At 38.6% G+C, this 18,713-nt stretch overlaps 1 protein-coding gene across 7 annotated transcripts in view; it reads left to right on the top strand.

Moving 5' to 3' along the window:
- The first annotated feature begins 8,722 nt into the window (after positions 1-8,722).
- The window catches only part of cnih3 (cornichon family AMPA receptor auxiliary protein 3), a 56,161-nt gene continuing 46,170 nt past the window's right edge, over positions 8,723-18,713 (top strand). For all 7 annotated transcript variants that reach the window (XR_015084002.1, XR_015084004.1, XR_015084003.1 and 4 more), the window contains exon 1: positions 8,723-9,312. Coding sequence is in view for 4 of the 7 variants with exons in the window: in XM_086019413.1 (XP_085875539.1) it covers positions 9,235-9,312 (78 nt within the window). In the remaining 3 variants the exon portion in view is untranslated. The remainder of the gene's footprint in view (positions 9,313-18,713) is intronic.

Raw genomic sequence — 18,713 nt, 5'->3', positions numbered from 1 at the left:
TTAGCACGTCCGCCTCACAGTTCAGCGGTTGTGGGTTCGATCCCGGCCTACCTGTGTGGAGTTTGCATGTACTCCCCGTGCCTGCGTGGGTTTTCTCCGGGCACTCCGGTTTCCTCCCACATTCCAAAAACATGCATGGTAGGTTGATTGGACACTCTAAATTTCCCCTAAATGTGATTGTGAGTGCCCTGCGATTGGCTGGCAAATCCTTTCCCCATCGGCGATTTTAACAGGAAAGCCAGAATGTTCCCAAACAGGAGACCGCAGTGTGCGCGGGGACTTTCGAGCTCTGGCTCTTTTCTGGCTATCTCTGTTGTGCCACCAGTCTCCTCTCCCGCACGCAACAGTCAGCGTCCGTGCGTAAGGTCGTGCTAATAAGTGGACCGAACTGAACGCAAGTGGACCGAACCGAACATGCCATACCGAAACATATTAATACACCCACGTGTACCGTTACACTCCTAGTGTGTACATATAGATAGATAGATAGATAGATAGATAGATAGATAGATAGATAGATAGATAGATAGATAGATAGATAGATAGATAGATAGATAGATAGATAGATAGATAGATAGATAGATAGATAGATAGATAGATAAAATGTGTGTGTGTAGGTACGTGCATGTGGATGTTAGAGGTTTTTTGTTTTATTTTGTCCAATCAGATTCCAGGCTTTATGTGTTGCCATGTGAATCTAGTCTGCCCGGAGGCCTTTGGGATCAGAATGGTTTTGGTTTAGTCTGCATTTAGGATGTGTTGGTAATTTAAATACTGAAAGCTTTTTCAAGAAAAAATTGAAATGTTGAATGGCATCCCTGCATGCATGTTTACGATCGACTGCAATTAACAAGCCATTGACTTTCGTTTCCCTAAAATGTCACGTTGTTTGTGTCCGATAAAAATCACTTACGGCTACACCCATCTGTTTGGCTTAACATAGAACAAATCAGACCATAAATACAGTATGAGCTGACACTAAGCAAAGAGCCCCTGCAACTAACTAATGGCCTTCAGTTAGGGGATTATCCAAGATTCTTCCCTTGAGAGGGAAACAGCAAGCCACCAACTATCATTACTCAGAGGAAGCAGGGCTGTAAATTTAAAGAAAAACAAACGGCATCACTTAACAGCAGCACGTGATGAACACAATTTTCTTATCCTTATTCTCAGAAGCAAAAAAAGCAGCAGCAGCAGCAGAAAGCACTGCTGCCAAAACACTACCAACATGAATTTAATTACATTTGTTTTATTGCTGTTTTGTAACAAATTGTGTTTTTTATGACAAAATGGCATCAAACTCCATCCAGACTGGACTTAACTATCTAAACTCAACCAGAAAGACATTGCGGTGTTTATTCTAGTTTATTATGAAGTTTTAGCTCCGCATTAAGTGGGGCAGTGCCCCATGATTTGGGAGTGCTTATGTTTCTTTGTAATAAATATTTGATGTCTAAGTGATTCAATTATTAAATAAATGTGATAAAAACTGAAATGAGTGTACTTTACCGTACGTCTAGGCTCACTCACTGCCACCCCACGACCTGGACCTGAATAGATGGAAATTAGCCTGTCTGATGAGCCTTATAGTGTTATTTCAGTCCTTGGTGTATGTGTTTCGAACTTCCCTTATATATATTTTGTCTTTCAAACTTTTACTGACAGAAATATGTCAAGAATGTATTCAAAGTGCTTGAAATCAAAAAGCTCCTGGGATTGAATGGCTGAACTGTGAAAAAAAAACATATAAAAACGTTTTTTGGCAGTGAATGAGATTTGAATATGTCCAACCAGGAAGATGCTATATCCCTGCAAGCTGAACAAGCAAATGTCAATCACGTAGAGTAGATGAATGCAGCACACATTCCTCACCACCACTGAAGGTAACTGTACACGTGCACAAAACACCACTCCACTCATGTGTCCCATTTTTCAAATGAATCGACCCATGTGCCAGAGTCATTCTTGAGAAATGATAGAGCCATGCCCTGGACACACATGCACACACACATACGCACATCCCAACTTGCTGCTTCATCGTGGTGGGTAAAGCATCAATAAACGAATAAGGAAGGCTGAACAATTTTCATTGAGTGTACTTGAAATTACAGCTTTGACATTGACGAATTTAAATGTATTTAGTAACACAATACAAAGATTGATAGGATTCCTTTCGCCATCCTCGCAACATGCGTACATGCAGGAATACAGAACTGCCGACACATGTTAGCACAACGCAAGCATAGCTTTTTTTTTATTGTCATGGAAGTATTGACTGTCATTTTTTTGTAAATTACTTTACAGTGTTTAGATTGGGGTACGTATGAATGCAGTTAAGAACTCATTTCAGTCCGTATGTGGTAACCGACAACATATTTTTTCATATCGTACAATCTCACGCATGCGCCACTGTGCCTCACGTACGCGCGAAGCTGAGGTCCCAGGACAAGTGTTGTCGCACAACCTCATGTCTATTTCAATCCTGACCTTTACCTTGAAATGAACATAACATAAATACCTAATTTTTCAGACCATAAGGCGCACTTTTAATTTTCTCAAAAATTAACAGTACACCATCTAATACGGCACCCCTTATGTATGGATGTCTGCTTTTCAGTTTGTCGTTTTTCATTCCAATTCCTTCACATTTACTTTCAGGCATCTAATCATTAGCAGGTGTCCATGTTTTCATCAAATCAAAAGTAGAACTATTTCCTACTTCTGTCCTTAAGAATTATGGGAAATGTATTTCGACTAGTCTAATGCTGCGGTCAGACCTAACGTGAGCTAATAATTTCTCGTGGCGCGTTTCCAATGTTACAATGTGGGACAATATCATTGCGGTCAGTAAGACCGAGAAGTAAATATTAAGTTAAATTCCTTCATATTTGTTTTCATATTCAGGTTTGCATTTTCATTCTCAATTGCATTCAAATCCTACCAGGTGTCCATGTTTTCAATGAACAACACAGCCAGATTCCAATAGCTGCTGGACCGAGAAAAAAAAGGTTGGCTGATGATGAGCGCATTGACTTGCCTACAGCTGCTGAACTGAATTTAGCATTAGCCAAAGTAGCTAGATTGACTATGGAAATATCCCAAAAATGTTTTGTTTGTCGGAGGATCCACTCCTCTTTTCAGCTTGAAGCAACCCCATGTCACTTTTGTAGAGGCGTGCTTATCAACAGTTGAATATTTTCCCGGGGGGAAAAAAAAGATCAACTTGGGGGGTGTGCAGGAGTAATTACTCGATTACCTGAGTAATGGATCGAATTCATAGGATAATCAATTCTAAAAAGATTTGTGATTGCCCCACTAAAAAGCAACATCCAATACTTAAATGGGCCATTTCCTCACTCACCACGTTTATAGATTTTAACAACTCCTTATTTGTCTTCCCTCAATAATAAGAGAAGCAATATTGTCAATATATATGTGCGTGCGTGCGTGAGAGATCTTTTTGTGCGTGTGCATGTGTGTTGTTCCTTGACTAATCTGTCTTCATTAGTGGAATGAATCCTGAGTGACTAACGTCCTTTTTGCCCTTTAGCTAAGTATGGAGAATAAACACCCCTGATACCGCTGCCCAAAAGAACCCAAGTCAAAATAGAAAACTCACTTAAAGTCAGAAATACACTTGCGGGACTCAGTTAAAAATAGTAGTAGGCTAATGGGACATGGCAGCATGTGATGAGGGAGGGTCTACGTGATTAATATTGGAAAACTAAAAACAATGAGAAAAAAAAAACAATACTTTTTCTCCTTGGACAAACTTAATCCGAAGATTTGGCCGCAAACGACCTATAAATGAACCCAATTCCCTGATGTTTTCTTGAGAGGGGCAATTTGCCAATCTTATTGTTCCACTTTCAATGTTGCATATTGATTGGCTACACATTTACATCAAGGTGATCCCTTGTAGGGATGTAAGCAATGAAATAGCAAGCCCTTCTCTGGCTCAAGCTAAATCCCTCACTTCACATTGAATGTAAAAATGCAACAATGCCTCTATGTACTGTATATCTCTGTGGTGTAGAAGGATACAGTGACTTTGCAAAAAAGATTTCTCAGCAGGAAGCTGGTGCTTCAGCAGTTCTGCAGTTGTCTCTCTTCCAGGAACCTAATGGAGTTCTCTGTCACTTTGTGGACAACAGTTTTGCTGCAGAGGTTACAAAGATACACTGGCGCAACCACATATCTTGTGGTACCGAAACGCAGCACAAGTTTGATAGGATATTTTAATTTATGCCGTTAATGCGCAAAAGTTGTAAAACATCAAACAGTGAACTGCAAAGGAACATAATTTCTCTTTTTGGGGATGGTGATCACTGTACAAAGGCTCCAAGCTGTCGTGTGTTGTAGGGTCCCAAGTATTATACTTGCATTAACCACATCTTTACTTTGTATTGCCGTGTCGTGCATTTTCCATGTCATGTGACTACGTACTTACGTATGATCACGTTGTCATAGCAGCCTCACAAATTACACATTCAACTTTATACATTTCAAAATGCTCATAGTGTTTGAGCTGAAAGATCTGTGGGTGATAATTATAATGACAATGATTACAGACTCACTTCACATTATTACTTGAAGCGGAAATAAACCCAAACATATTTTTTTTCAAGAATATGTTCCCAGCTGGCCCACTAGTTGAAACAAGACATTCTGATTAGTATTGCGCTTGTGGAATATGAGTTAAGCAGCAAAATCCAACCGTTTTTAGCCATCTCAGGAGGCGGCCATTTTGTCACATCTGTCAACTGAAAATGACATCACAACTGCTCAGGGCTCAGCTAACGACCAATCACGGCTCAGCCTCAGAAAACAGGTCAGCTGTGATTGGTCATTACCTGAGCCCTGAGCAGTTGTGATGTCATTTTCAGTCGACAGAAGTGAAAAAATGGCCGCCCCCATGGATGACTAAAAACGGGTGGATTAATTCTTACTCCGCAAACACAATATTTATCAGAATGCCTTGTTTCAACTAGTGGGCCTGCATAGAACATATTCTTGAAAAAATTATGTTTGGGTTGACTTCCCTTTAAAGTTTGCATTACACCTTAATTTATCATAAACTGGCTACATTAGCAACAGTTTTAGTACTCAATGATTACAATGATTAGAAAAATATGTGCAAGGTTTTATTGCCTCTTGCAGTTTGGTTTACTCAACAGTTTTCATCATGTCTATCTCATCTGCTGTGTGTGACTGGTTGTCTGTGACCGTTCATGATGCATTCAAGGGCAGAAAGATGGGCTGATTTTGTACCCCACAATCTCCCTAAACATTGATGCCTGCACTGTGAGGCACCATTTGACTTTTTGTACAGGCCATGGAGCAAGAATATGATCAATGCAGCTTCAAACTGCATTGCATTGATCGATGACTCATCCAAAACATAGAGTTGTGAAGAACCCTATGTGTGTGTGTGTTTATGCAATAAATACTAAGTGTATTACAAGTTTATTTGTTCAAACGTATTCATGTTACTGGTCAGCTCCAAGATCCAATCTTAGGTACGGTAGCTGATGGGATAGGTGAGTGCAGTGAGGAATGAAGCATGAGTCATTAAAGAAATAAATGGTGCTATCTAGTGGCGAGAGAGTAAAATACATCATGCAGTAGCCACTCTTAACAGTGAGAAGCAAAATGTGATTGCTAATTTTGTACTACAATTTGTAAATACGAACAATGCTTACAATTCATGATTATAGTAAATACTATCTTTAAAATCTGTGTCTACAAAATAAAAGATAAATAGGAATTTGAAGAAGTTAGGGCTCTAAAGTGCTCCCACATCAAACTCATCCCAACTCTGACATGGTCCGAAAATGCACCAAATGGTGTGTGGATCCCACAAACGCAGACTCAGATAAAAAACATTTACAGAAAAACGAAGGACTGACAAAGTACAAACAGGAATCGCTGGCAACAAAGAACCAAGCAACCCAAATATGAACAAAAGGCGCTTGCAAATGGCAAGGTAAATTTGACACCCGAATGTACACAAAACTAAATGGCAATAATCCAAACAAAATACTCAAATCTGTTTACTCTAGCTTTATTTCAAACATGTAACAAAATAAAGACAAAAAAAAAATCTTGTCATTTAAAGTGCATGAAAGACAGACATGTTCGAAAAGGAGTAGGAAGTATATGTATACTTCTGTCAAGAATAACTTGAAAATCAAAATACAAAACAACGACCTTGCGGAACAATAGCGACTATGAGTGTTAACATGAGGTCTTGAAAATATCTCTTGAGCAGAAAAGCAAGCAAGGTCAATAATCCGATACGGTGAGGCAGCAGTAGGAGTCCTTTTATATCCCGGTGAGCGTTCTCTGGTCGGATCTTTCTGGCCCGTCGTGCCTACTGAACGACGATTCTCGGAGGGTATGCGATTGTCCCGCCGAATTGCTAAGGCAATGAGGTCCTCAAAGTTGGTAGACTCATCCCGGACGGCCAGATCGTACTTCAAGGCGCCACTAAGTGCCTGCCTCTCTTCCCTGAACGGGGTGTTGGAATACCCACCGTTATTTGGGAATAAAGTCAGGGAAGGAAGACCACCGCAGGTGCCCAGGATGCAGCTTGACCAGTCAAAAGACTCAATGAACGGAATGAATGGAACCATCATTGAAATAGGTGAAAGGTTGCTGATCAAATATAAACGAACACTGGTGAATAAATTGCTCGCAAAGTCCGGGCTCACCATCATAGCGTGACGTTTGCAAATTTGGTTCCCAACTAACTGTTGGAGCAGGAGGCATTCCAATCATGGCAGCTGGAGAATCCGAGGGCGGCGCCCAACTGATGAACACACAAGCCTGATTCCTCAAACCGGTGAGCCAGTAAGGAAACCGTGCCACGGAGTTCCGTTAACGTGGTCTCCTGCTGTCCCACCAGTCGTCCCTGGCTGGCCAAAGCATTTCTAAATGTATCTGAATGTACGGGACCCATGGTCGGATTATTCTGACACGGTCCGAAAACGAACCAAATGGTGTGTGGAAACCCACAAACACAGACTCATAAACTACGAACCAAAAATATTTATTTACAGAAAAAAGAAGGACCGGCACAGTACAAACAGAAATCGCTGGCAACAAAGAACCAGGAAAATCAAATATGGAAAAAAAAGCCCTCGCAAACAGAAAGGTACATTTGCCACCCGAAAAGTACAGAAAACAAAATGACAATAATCCAAAAACACGAAACTCAAATCTGTCAAGAATGACTTGAAAATCAAAATACCTGCAAAACAAGCATCTAGTGGAACAAGGGCGACCATGAACACGAGGTCTGGCAAATACCTCTTGAGCACAAAAGCAAGCAAGGTCAATAAGCCAACAACACAAGGTAACAGTAGGAGTCCTTTTATATCCTGGTGATTGCAACAAGATACAGGTGCGCAGCTGAAAGGAACACCCTCCACTCCAGCTGGAGCTAAAAAAAGAAACCCAAAAAACAAAGACAGAGCCAAACCCACGACAAACTCCATGCAAATGCACTAGAACGAATCTTCTATGCAGCAGTACGATCATTTGAGTTGCTGGGACTTGGAAGGCATGTAAAATGTCATACCATCAGAGACTTGAAATTGATCAATCATCCCTAAAAATTTCAAGATAAGTTCGTCAATAGCGATTTGCATCTGTTCTCTGTCAAATGTTGTTTAAAAGGGTGTCTTTTGAAAACAGAGCCAAGCAGAACTGTGTGACAGGAACAGAATGAAATATATCCATTTTGGTATATAAGTGAATTGAGTGCTAACTAAACCCTCGCATGTTAAAGCATCACAGAACTTCAAGGCTCGGGTACCACATGGAAAAGTCATAAATTCTATTCAAAGATGAATCCCCTCCGTTGTCAAAATTGATAAATATAATAATGATACTAGGTAAATAGTAAATACCATATTCACTCCAGCAAATGGAGAAATAAGTTCCCATCATTAAAATGTTTCCAAAATGAGTTAAACAAATATTTCCAATCTTTAATCTTAATGGTAGAAAGAAGTGAAAGGATAAATAATTTGGTGGAAACTGCAAAACAATATAATTTGTTTGAATGTGAAGAGTCTCAATGATTGTTACCTTCAAATTTTGTTTTACTTTATTTTACGTTTTTAAACACTTGAAGCAATTTTTGTAAAATACATTTTTGAAAAAGCCTTGCAAATGTTCTTTTTCTGACAATGTTTTCTGAAGAATGCCAGATGTTTTCCTGTTCGAGAATGTATATAAATAAAAGATTAAAAAAAAAAAAAAAAAAAAAAAAACATGGAAAAGCTATGTTATATGCACATTAATAACCAGTAGAAGGCGCCAGTCGCCCAGACAAAAATTTTGCACAATACAGTGGCTTGGTCATGCTGGGCACCATTACAACAGTATTGAGGTGAATGTGTCATTTTCATATTTACAAAATGACATCTTAATGTAACTAATTAGTTTCCCACTGTCTTGCAATGTGTGATCTTCTTTCCCTTCGTGATCATTGATGATGGCAAATATAAATCATAAATCTTGATCAATCATCATCGTGGGCCGTCTGTCAAATATTTAAATCAATGATGAAATTTAAAATGAAGAAATTTTCTCAAACAGGTTAGCAACACACCTACTACGAAACCAAAAAAAGATAGTGAAATTCAAGAAATGTGCTTGGCGCGTGCACCAGACACGTGCACGCGCCCTGGGTGTTGCTCTTATCAATCCACCTGTTCGCGCGCTTGCATATAATGTGCTCGCTTCCCTCCTCTCAAACGAATGGATCGAGCATCCATCAGTTCATCTCCCCTGGGTGGTTTTGCGTAAAAAAAGAATCCGTCTGCATCTTATTTTAATTGATTAGTCTTTGAACATTTTTTTTTTTCTGAAGACACGAGCGTTCCAGCCAAGACGGCGGAGTCTGCTTCTCGCCGAACGTTCCAAGTGGACTGATCTCGAATCAGTTTGCAATTCTGAGGCACAACACCACAGCGTGAGAGACGCAGTGGACGCGCCACTGTGAGGTTTTTGTTTTATTTTTCATTTTATTTCTTTTCTGTTTTTTTTCTTTTTCCCCTTGACATGGGTGAAGTCGTGGTACCGGTACCACCTCTCCTTCTTGTGGCAGCGTGACAACTTTATTGCTCACCACAGCCCCTTTTTTATTTTATTTTATTTTTTGTACCCCCTCTTAATGGGATCACGCTTTTTCTGGGGAATTACCCGTCGTTTCCTTTCCCAATTATGTTCACTTTTGCTGCCTTCTGCTATATGCTGTCTCTGGTTCTCTGCGTGTCCCTCATCTTCTTCGCAATATGGCATGTAAGTACTTTAGATGTGGTTTATTTTTAGATGTGTTTAATGTCTTACAGTGCACCATGGCAACACATTCATCCAAGACGCAATTAATATTTGCGAAACAATCATCCTAATTTGTGTTTAATACATATACGTAAATGACTGGCGCACACCTGTATCAGATCTCATGGTCGCATAAATACCCCTTTTGTCACAATTAAGGGGTAGTTTTGCTTAATTCAATCGCGATCCGGTTTCAGGCAATCCGCAGCACGGTGCAATATCCCAAATCAATAAATAAGCAATGCTCCCTGATCTGTTTGGGAGTCCTGCAGCTTTCCCCGCACACGCACACGCACATACACACGTAATCATAGCCATCCTCAGCTGTTCTACTCCATCATGACTGACTGCATCATGATATTTAAATAATATAATGACAGGTTGCCCACACCTCCTTCATCGACGCAGTTACAGTAGGTAGGCTAAATAGTCATGGATCAGATAGTTTACCTGGTCCGTGAAATGCAGCCAACAAACAGAACTCATGCATTTGGAATGGAATTATGGCTACACTGTAATGCACGGATATGGTTAGCAAAAAAAAATCCATTAATCATCTCGGCATCCTTCATATGTGCTATAGTATTGTTGTCTAACATTATGTCCAACCAGATAAAATGCAGTTTTACTTGTCCAACAATACAATTGATTTCTAACCTTAACCTATATGAACTAGCTGATACTACAGATACCAGATAAAATGCATTAGCTTTGGAATTGTCCCCTTCTCTTTTCGCATGTAACTACTACTACTTTGTATTTTAAATTATGTTTAGATGGGACTTTTAGTACACAACTTAGTGGCGGTCAATGGGCAGATCAGATTTGCAAAATGTTATACCAGGGGTAGGGAACTCCGGTTCCTCGAGAGCCATATCCTGCCTGTTTTGGATCTCTACCTATACAACACACCAGACTCAAATGATCAGGATCCTTTCAGAGCATGCTGGTGAGCTGATCATTTGAATCAGGTGTGTTGTAGTAGGGAGAGATCCAAAACGGGCAGGATATGGCTCTTGAGGAACCAGAGTTCCCTACCCTCGCGTTGTACAGTAGTACATGCAATAGGGCGATTCTATTCATTGAATTTTAATCATGATCACAATTATGGGTGTCATGATTAAATTAACCTGATCATCAGCGAAAATGTCATGCAAAATGTGGGCTCTGCTGCATTTCTTATGAAGCGTTTTCTCAACCAGCAGTCGCCAGCCACAAGAGCATATTCATTTTGTTAGCAAATGCAAAAATCAGTGGAAATGTTTGTTGTTGTTGCTATTTATCTTTTATTCTTATTCCAAATTTCACTTTGCACTCACAACTGTTTACCTATCATTTGCTGTGATGATAACAATATTAACCGTGATGATCAATTTAGCCATAATCGTGCAGCCCTAACGTACGTACATATTTGAATTGTGTCTTTTTGTGGGAGATTATCTTTTACCCCTTCTGTTTCTATCATCGTAATCAAGATAGCATCTAGCTTGTTAAATTGTAAATTATTAAAGTGGAAGTCAACCCAAACATATTTCTGTGTTCACGCTTTACATGTTTGGCTCTGTTAAAAACAATCTGTTGTACGATTGCTTGGTTCGTTTAGCCAAACACTATCAACAGTGCGCACAACATTGAAGGGACTGAGCCTGCATGAAATGGGTTTGGTTCCCTTGCAAGTGAACTCTTGTGCAGTATGGTTCACTGCAGGTCAAGTGTGAGCACAACGGGGCAAAATACTTGCCACCATATAGTATAGGAAGTCCCCCAATTATACCAGTGAAAATTGACTACAGGCATCAAAAGCGCCTTGTTTTGGCCGCTCTCCCGCTCATCTCTGTATGTGCGTGGGAAACAGCGGAGCTCCCATTGTTTTTGTTTTTTAAACATTTTTAGAATATCTTTGTGACAAGTTAGCTTGCAATAATACCACTGTAAGCAAATAGCATTATTAGTTTGTCTTCATAATGATATGCTGTCCAGTCGGATTGTGACTTTAAGCATATGTTTTTACTTTTTACCCTTCGTCCATAAAAATACCAATGTGAGCACCCTGTAGGGCTTAAGGTGTGATTAAAAACACACCATGTGCTTTGGTCAGGAGCAAGGATAGGCAACTTAAATGATGGAGGGGCCACAATGTTTTGTCAGTGCTACTACGGGGCTACCGACTCCTAATCAGATGTTTGGCAAAACTGTCATTATCAATCAGGACAAAACAATTTTCATGCCTGTATTTTTATTGAACCAATGTAGAGAAGAGTATCTTAATATATATTTAATGCTAAAGCCAAATGCATATAAAACATCCACTCTAAGGATTGGAAGCAAATAAAAAATAACCACATAGTGTGAGACCCCCAACAACCACCACGCGTTTTTTGCCCTCTTTGAATGTGATTTGTTGAATACAAGAAGGGGTTCTTGTATTCAACAAATCGCATTCAAAGAGGGCAAAAAACGCCAGACCACCATTAAGTGAAAGAACTCATTTTGTGCACATTTTCACAGAAATCAACTCAAAGATTATAATATGATACAAACTCATATTTCTCCTGCATGTCTTTCAAAATCCTGCAATATACTCACTCACCTGTAGAACACTGCAGTATACAGCAGTAAAGTTTGCCCCTTCTGCACCGCGGGTGCGATATCCGTCACAATAGTCGCTTGTCCAAGTAAGCCACCGTATGCATTTGTCACACTATAAAGTGTTGAATATATCCATGATTTTGGAGGACAAATTTAGTAATACCTCATGCACTTCAAACGAACTGTCAACGCTTCTTGTCAAAAAAATGTTTTGTTTACTTTTGCAATCAGTCTGCAATCTGCACTCTTTCATGGGTGATAGTGTCTGAATGTTACTGTTCAGACGGCATGAAAAAAAATCTTTGCAAAAAAAATATGGCGCATGTGCTCAAAAAATCGAAATTGACCTGCAGTGTGAACATAGCCTTAATTGAACTGAAGTTTTCGGGTGAGGGGGTGAAGGGGAGTGCGTGGGGGTCTTGAATATAAAGTATTTATTTGCACTAGGGCTATTTGTGAGGATTTTTTTTTTAATGTTTTTTTTTTTTGTGTCATCCAGAGTTCAAAGCACATCCCCAGTGATGTGCACCATTTGTACTAATAGCATGGCTGCAAACAGAGTGGCGCTATCTTACAAAAGCACAGTCAGCATTGCCAAATAAGTGATATTTATATGTTTTAGTTTTATACAGTTATATTTAGTGACTTACACACTATATATATATCCACCCATCCATGATCTAATCCGCTTATGCTCACAAGGGCCGCGGGGGCGCTGGAGCCTATTCCAGCTGTCTTTGGGCAGTCGGCGGGGTACACCCTGAACTGGTTGCCAGCCAATCGCATGGTACACATAAACAAATATTCACACTCACAGTCACACCAAGGGACAATTTAGGGTGCTCAATAAACCTACCAAGCATGTTTTTGGAATGTGTAAGGAAACCGGAGTACCAGGAGGACACCCATTCAGGCACGGGGAAAGCATATAAACTCCACACAGGAAGGCCGGGGCCGGATTTGAACACGCAACCTCACCTCTCCACTGTGAGGTGCTAAACAGTCGACCAGCGTGCTATATATATATATATATATATATATATTGCATTGACATATATATATATATATATATATATATATATATATATATATATATATATATATATATATATATTAGGGCTGTCAAAGTGAAAGCATTAACTATGGAATTAAAATTTTATAATGCATTTACAAATATTAACTCAGTTATCTCCATTTTATTTAATCCAGTGACAGCTGACCTCTGCTTACTTTGCAGCCAAACTCACTTTTACGTAGTTTTACTTTAAAAAGTTGCTCGACCACAATTTACAGGAAACGAATTGCATTCAAGGATCAAAGAGAGCTTTTAGAACAATCTTTGAATCAAAATGTTCTTTTAATTTGTTTGCACATTAATTCCAAATTCCGTTTCCAAGCATCATAAAAAAAAAATTACTGGAAAAAAAAAAAAAATTTGCGATTAATTCGTTTAAAAATTGTAATTGCTTGACAGCACTAATATATATATTAGTGCTAATAGCATATATATACACATATGTATTTGTGTGTATGTGTGCATTTAATATTTCTCTGACACGTTCTGAAAAAAAATTGGTGGAAAACACCTTTTCAAACTTTGTTTCAAATCAGGAGAAAGTAAATCTACAAAACAAAATGCAAAACCTTTTGGAATAATGTATATGCAATGTTGAGGAGGAAACATCCATTTTTTCCCCTGACTTATTTTGAGAGGGCGGGGGGTAATCCACTATTGATTTTACAGTTTTAATCAGTTTTTATCAAAAGCAGTATGTCATTATTAAGATTGGTTGTTTTTTAATTACAAGTTATTAAACGATTTACATTCCAATTGGGGGCACGGCGCCTCTAAAATTACAATCCCATTTCCCTGATGTTTTGTAAATAAGGGACAGAAAGCAGACCCTGTCCACCTAATGCATGCATTATTTTATTTACAGCTGGATGTATTATTTGGAAGCTACAACTATAATCCACATTGCGAGGTGCTTGATTGTGTTTTCTGCTTAAGACAGCAGAAAGACTGGTAACGCCTTCTCCACAGATTCCCTCTCACACTGACATATAGACACACAGCATAATAAGATCAGGCTGCACACTGAGAGGAAACATAATTAGACAGAGGCTGTGTTGTGTGTTGGGAATATGATGGTGGGGCTGTGGAAGCATGTCGCAGAGCCAAGCTTTGAACATTTAAACTAGACACCTGCCGAAAGCTGGGAATGTTGGCTGATTCACGCACTCATCCCGCCAAGTATTTTTTGTGCTTTTAACTCATATGCATTCAAAATACTGTACTTCAAAACGGGCTTCAAGACTTCAATGCTTTGCAGTTAATTGCTTGAAAATGCATGTGCATTGAAAAACAGAATAGCAAAGCCAAGCTATAAATAATACCAAGTGAGACACAATGCAATGAAAAACATTACACAGATGAAAAGACATTGGAAGTACTGTACAGTAAAATTAATCGTGAACTTTTGGAATGAGTCTACCGTGACAGTTTTATTTTTTTTACGCACAGGATGGACCTTTTGGCCTACTTTCAAACGCATTTTGCAAAAGGCAAGAGCATGCATAATTAATCACTTGGAGAAAAGTGAATAATATTGTTAAATCATAGAATTGTTGGGCTCTCACTGATTTTTACATTAAGTCTTAAATAATGTTAACAATGAGAGAGGTTACACGGCCTAATGCATTTAATTCAATAGATAAAAATAATCACTGTTAGAGGAAATTAACCATGTGGGGCATACTGACAAAGACATTGTTGTGTAATTGCTTTACAAACCAAGTCAGAATGGGGAGACAGAAGAGAGGAGTTCAAAGAAAATCTTTAGAAAATCTGCTCATGTTCATTTCCCAGGCAGGGTATTAAAAGGGAATTCTGTTTTAAAGTCATTCCAACACAAAGCTGAAAGACTTTAACACTTATATGGCGGATGACTAGATATGACACCATCTGCACAAAGGTCAGCGATTTGTTCATTCTTGAGGTGTCGGTGGTTACAAATACAAACCATGGAGCAGAGAACACAAAACATCCCACCGCCTACATGCATAAATATTCAAATGAACCCCATGAGAGAGCACTTCGGTGGCGGAAGCAAGGAAGTCCCCTTCGCCGAACAGAACAATGTCCTGTTGGATTGAGACAGAGGAGACAGCGAGCGAGACAATATACATATATATTAGTGCTGTAAAACTATTAAAAACCTTTAACTAATTAATCGCAAAATTTACCGTAAATTCATCGCGATTAATCATATTTTTCAATTACAATTTTTTTACGAAGCTTGAAACTGATATTTACTGTAGTAAAATTTGGGGATTAATATGGAAAAAAAAAAAGTATATTTTGATTCAAAGACTGTTCTAATAGATTTCTTGAATACGATTCTTTTCCAGTTTTTGTATCCTACGTAAGACTGACGGTTTTCTGCTGTTTTCCGCTGTCAACTGTATATAGTATTTTGTGTTTTAATTAATAGCTTTCACTTGTTATATATTATTGCTGTTTTGTTGTTGTAATGTAAAGTGCATTGTTACAGCTGTAGTTGAACGATACACCAAAGATGTACAACTAATATAATATTTGAATTTGGCTTTTCAAAGTGTGCAAATTATTTTGGATTTCTCCAATGAGCTGTCAAACAACTTCCATCCATCCATTATCTGTACCGCTTCTCCTCACAAGGGTCGCGGGGCGTGCTGGAGCCTATCCCAGCTGTCTTTGGGCAGTAGGCGGGGGACACCCTGAACTGGTTGCCAGCCAATCGCAGGGCACACAGAGACAAACATCCGCACTCACAATCACACCTAGGGGCAATTTAGAGTATCCAATCAACTTACCATGCATGTTTTTGGAATGTGGGAGGAAACCGGAGTGCCCGGAGAAAACCCACGCAGGCACGGGGAGAACATGCAAACTCCACACAGGGAGGCCGGAGCCGGGATCGAACCCACGACCTCTGGACTGTGAGGCGGACGTGCTAACCAGTCGACCGCCGTGCCGCCCCCGTCAAACAACTTTTTAAATTAAAACTACGTTAAAGTCAGTCTTTGCGAAAGTGACCCTCCTCTAGGTTTGGCTACACAGTGTGCAGAGGTCAGTTGCTACAAGAAGTAAATAAAACTGCGTTGACTGTGTTAATTTTTTTTGTGCATTATAAAATTTTAATTAATCTCCATAGTTAATCATTTAATTTTGACCGCCCTAATATATATATATATATATATATATATATATATATATATATATATATATATATATATATATATATATATATATATATATATATATATAAATATATATATATATATATATATATATATATATATAAATATATATATATATATAAATATATATATATATATATATATATATATATATATAAATATATATATATATATCGTTGTCATGTGAAAAACACTTATCTACATTTTTTTTCATTTTCATATTTTTACATGAACCATGTTACCACGTTAAAGACATCGCATTCAAATGAAAATTTAAAAAGTTTTCAAAATTAGAGATAAGTGTTTTTCACAGGACAGCGACGATATATATATATATATATATATATATATATATATATATATATATATATATATATATATATATACACACACAATACAAGACGCAGTAATTGGAAGACAGTCTGTTCATTGTACAAGAATCAAGGCCAGTTGCCAAAAGGGGAGTTCACAAAAACGATTAAGGAGCCATTGTAATTAACATACAAGGTGAACTGCACCCTCCCTTGAGCTCTAATGCTCAACGCTTCACTAGGCCAACTCCACTTGAGTAATTCTCTTCCCATGTAGCAGGAGTCTCTAATGTCCTCCATGTGTCATTAAAGCTGGAAGTGTGCCAAATGATCCTCTGGCACACCTCTGAGAGATGGGGAAGTCCTCTGGTGCAGACATGATATACAGACTGTCTAGCCAGTGTTGCGCAGGGCACACTGGGGAAATGGCATTCTCTCTCCGCTATAGGCCACAACTTATTGGGTCCCTGTGTCCACGGTAAAAGGCGATCAATCAGATGATGAACGTGCGCGGCCACAATATCACACATAGAAGGGCTTGCACTAGGGTTCTAAATTCTCTTTGAGAAATCATTTGTCTTCAACCACAGAGAAGAGCCATCAATTAATTCATTTCCTTATCTAAAGCACAGGTGACAAACTCATGGCCAAGGGGCAAGATCTGGCCCACTACTTCATACACACACACTTAAATATATATATAAATATAAATAAATGTAATTATATCTAAAAAAAAATGTTTTTACAAGCCTCTGATTTCAAAACTAGTTATTCATGAGTCAGCTTCAGACAACAGGTGAGCCGTGGGTGGTCCTTACGTGAGCAACCGTGATGTCATTATCAGTCGACAGAAAGTGTTAAAATGGCCACCCCCGAGATGCTAAAAATGGGTGGATTTTGCTGCTTAACTCATATTTTACAAATGCAATATTAATCAGAATCCCTTGTTTCGACAAAAAAAAAGTTTGGGTTGAGTTTCCCTCTAACACCGCCACACTTAATTATCAGCCTTTTTTTCCTAATTGAAATAACTTAAAATAATTCAAAAAAATATTCATATTGATAGATAACTTATCATAATGACAATTATCGTGCATCCTATCCGAAAGATTTCATTCAGAGCATCCGGTAAGACTCAAAAGGGAGTCACAAATGAGGTTCAATTAAGTTGAGATCGTTCAAACTAATTACAACCTTTACATTTTTTACAGTATCGATTAAGAAAAACAACTGCAGAACTCTTTGTCTGTGTATGGTGTATGGTCAATCAATGATTTTAAAGAGTTGATGTGCAGCGTTTGTTTGCTATTTTCTTGCAGATCCTATTCCATGTTTTTGCCTCAGCTTTGGAAATTCATGTAGATTTTCCAGCCTGATGCAACAACCCCCTCCCTGCGATTTATAACCAACACACATTTACGCCTCACTATTGTGATAAAACTGTGGATGGCCATTGCCCAAGAGTAAAAAAAAAAAAAATGTTTCTTTCATAAGCATCTTTCATTTGCATCTCATCATTTATCAAAGGCAAGCCCCTCGCCCTACCTCTAAGACAAACACACACAAACACACCTTTTCAACACCCAGATATTTTGACAAAAATGGGGTATTTTTTCTGTTTAACTGAGGTGATGTGAGAATAATCATTCACACTTAAAGAAACACTCTAGGCTGCTGCTGTTTTTATGACGTTCCGATGATGATGCAAAGAGCCATGTGAGTATTTGTGGTTTTTCAAAGAAATTAGTTAGCAATTAGCTTAGCTTGGACAAAATGTTGAGGAAGAGGTCATAGTTTGCGTTGTAGATGTTTTAAAAGAAGAACAGAAACTATCAAGGGATATGGGTATTTAGTTTCAGAATTCCGAAGGAATTGCAGGAAGGTCAGTCCAATGGTCAGTTATGAGGTGTGAATGACCATTTCAGTCAGTGACGGAGGCACATCAGTCATGGAGGTTTCACACTTGTCAAGTTTTGGCCATGACGTTTTTGGACTGAAAAAGATAGCATGTCTCTTAACCAAATGACCCAAGGCAAGCTCATATAAGAAAACAGAACTGAATCAAAAACAGAATGTGTGGGGGACTTAACAACGGCGTAAGAAGCACATGCACAAATAAATATCTATTTTTTTTTTATTGAGTGGACCCAGTTTGAAGTTCAAAAGAGATAAAGGCGCAAAACAACAATTAAAGGTAGTTTGTCATTGTCAAGGGATCCT

The sequence above is a fragment of the Filicampus tigris genome, chromosome 20, assembly GCF_054856515.1.
Source record: "Filicampus tigris isolate MCC_2025a chromosome 20, RoL_Ftig_1.0, whole genome shotgun sequence".
Taxonomy (NCBI): domain Eukaryota; kingdom Metazoa; phylum Chordata; class Actinopteri; order Syngnathiformes; family Syngnathidae; genus Filicampus; species Filicampus tigris.
Note: the sequence above shows the minus strand (reverse complement) of the source record. Positions and strands in the feature narration are given on the sequence as shown.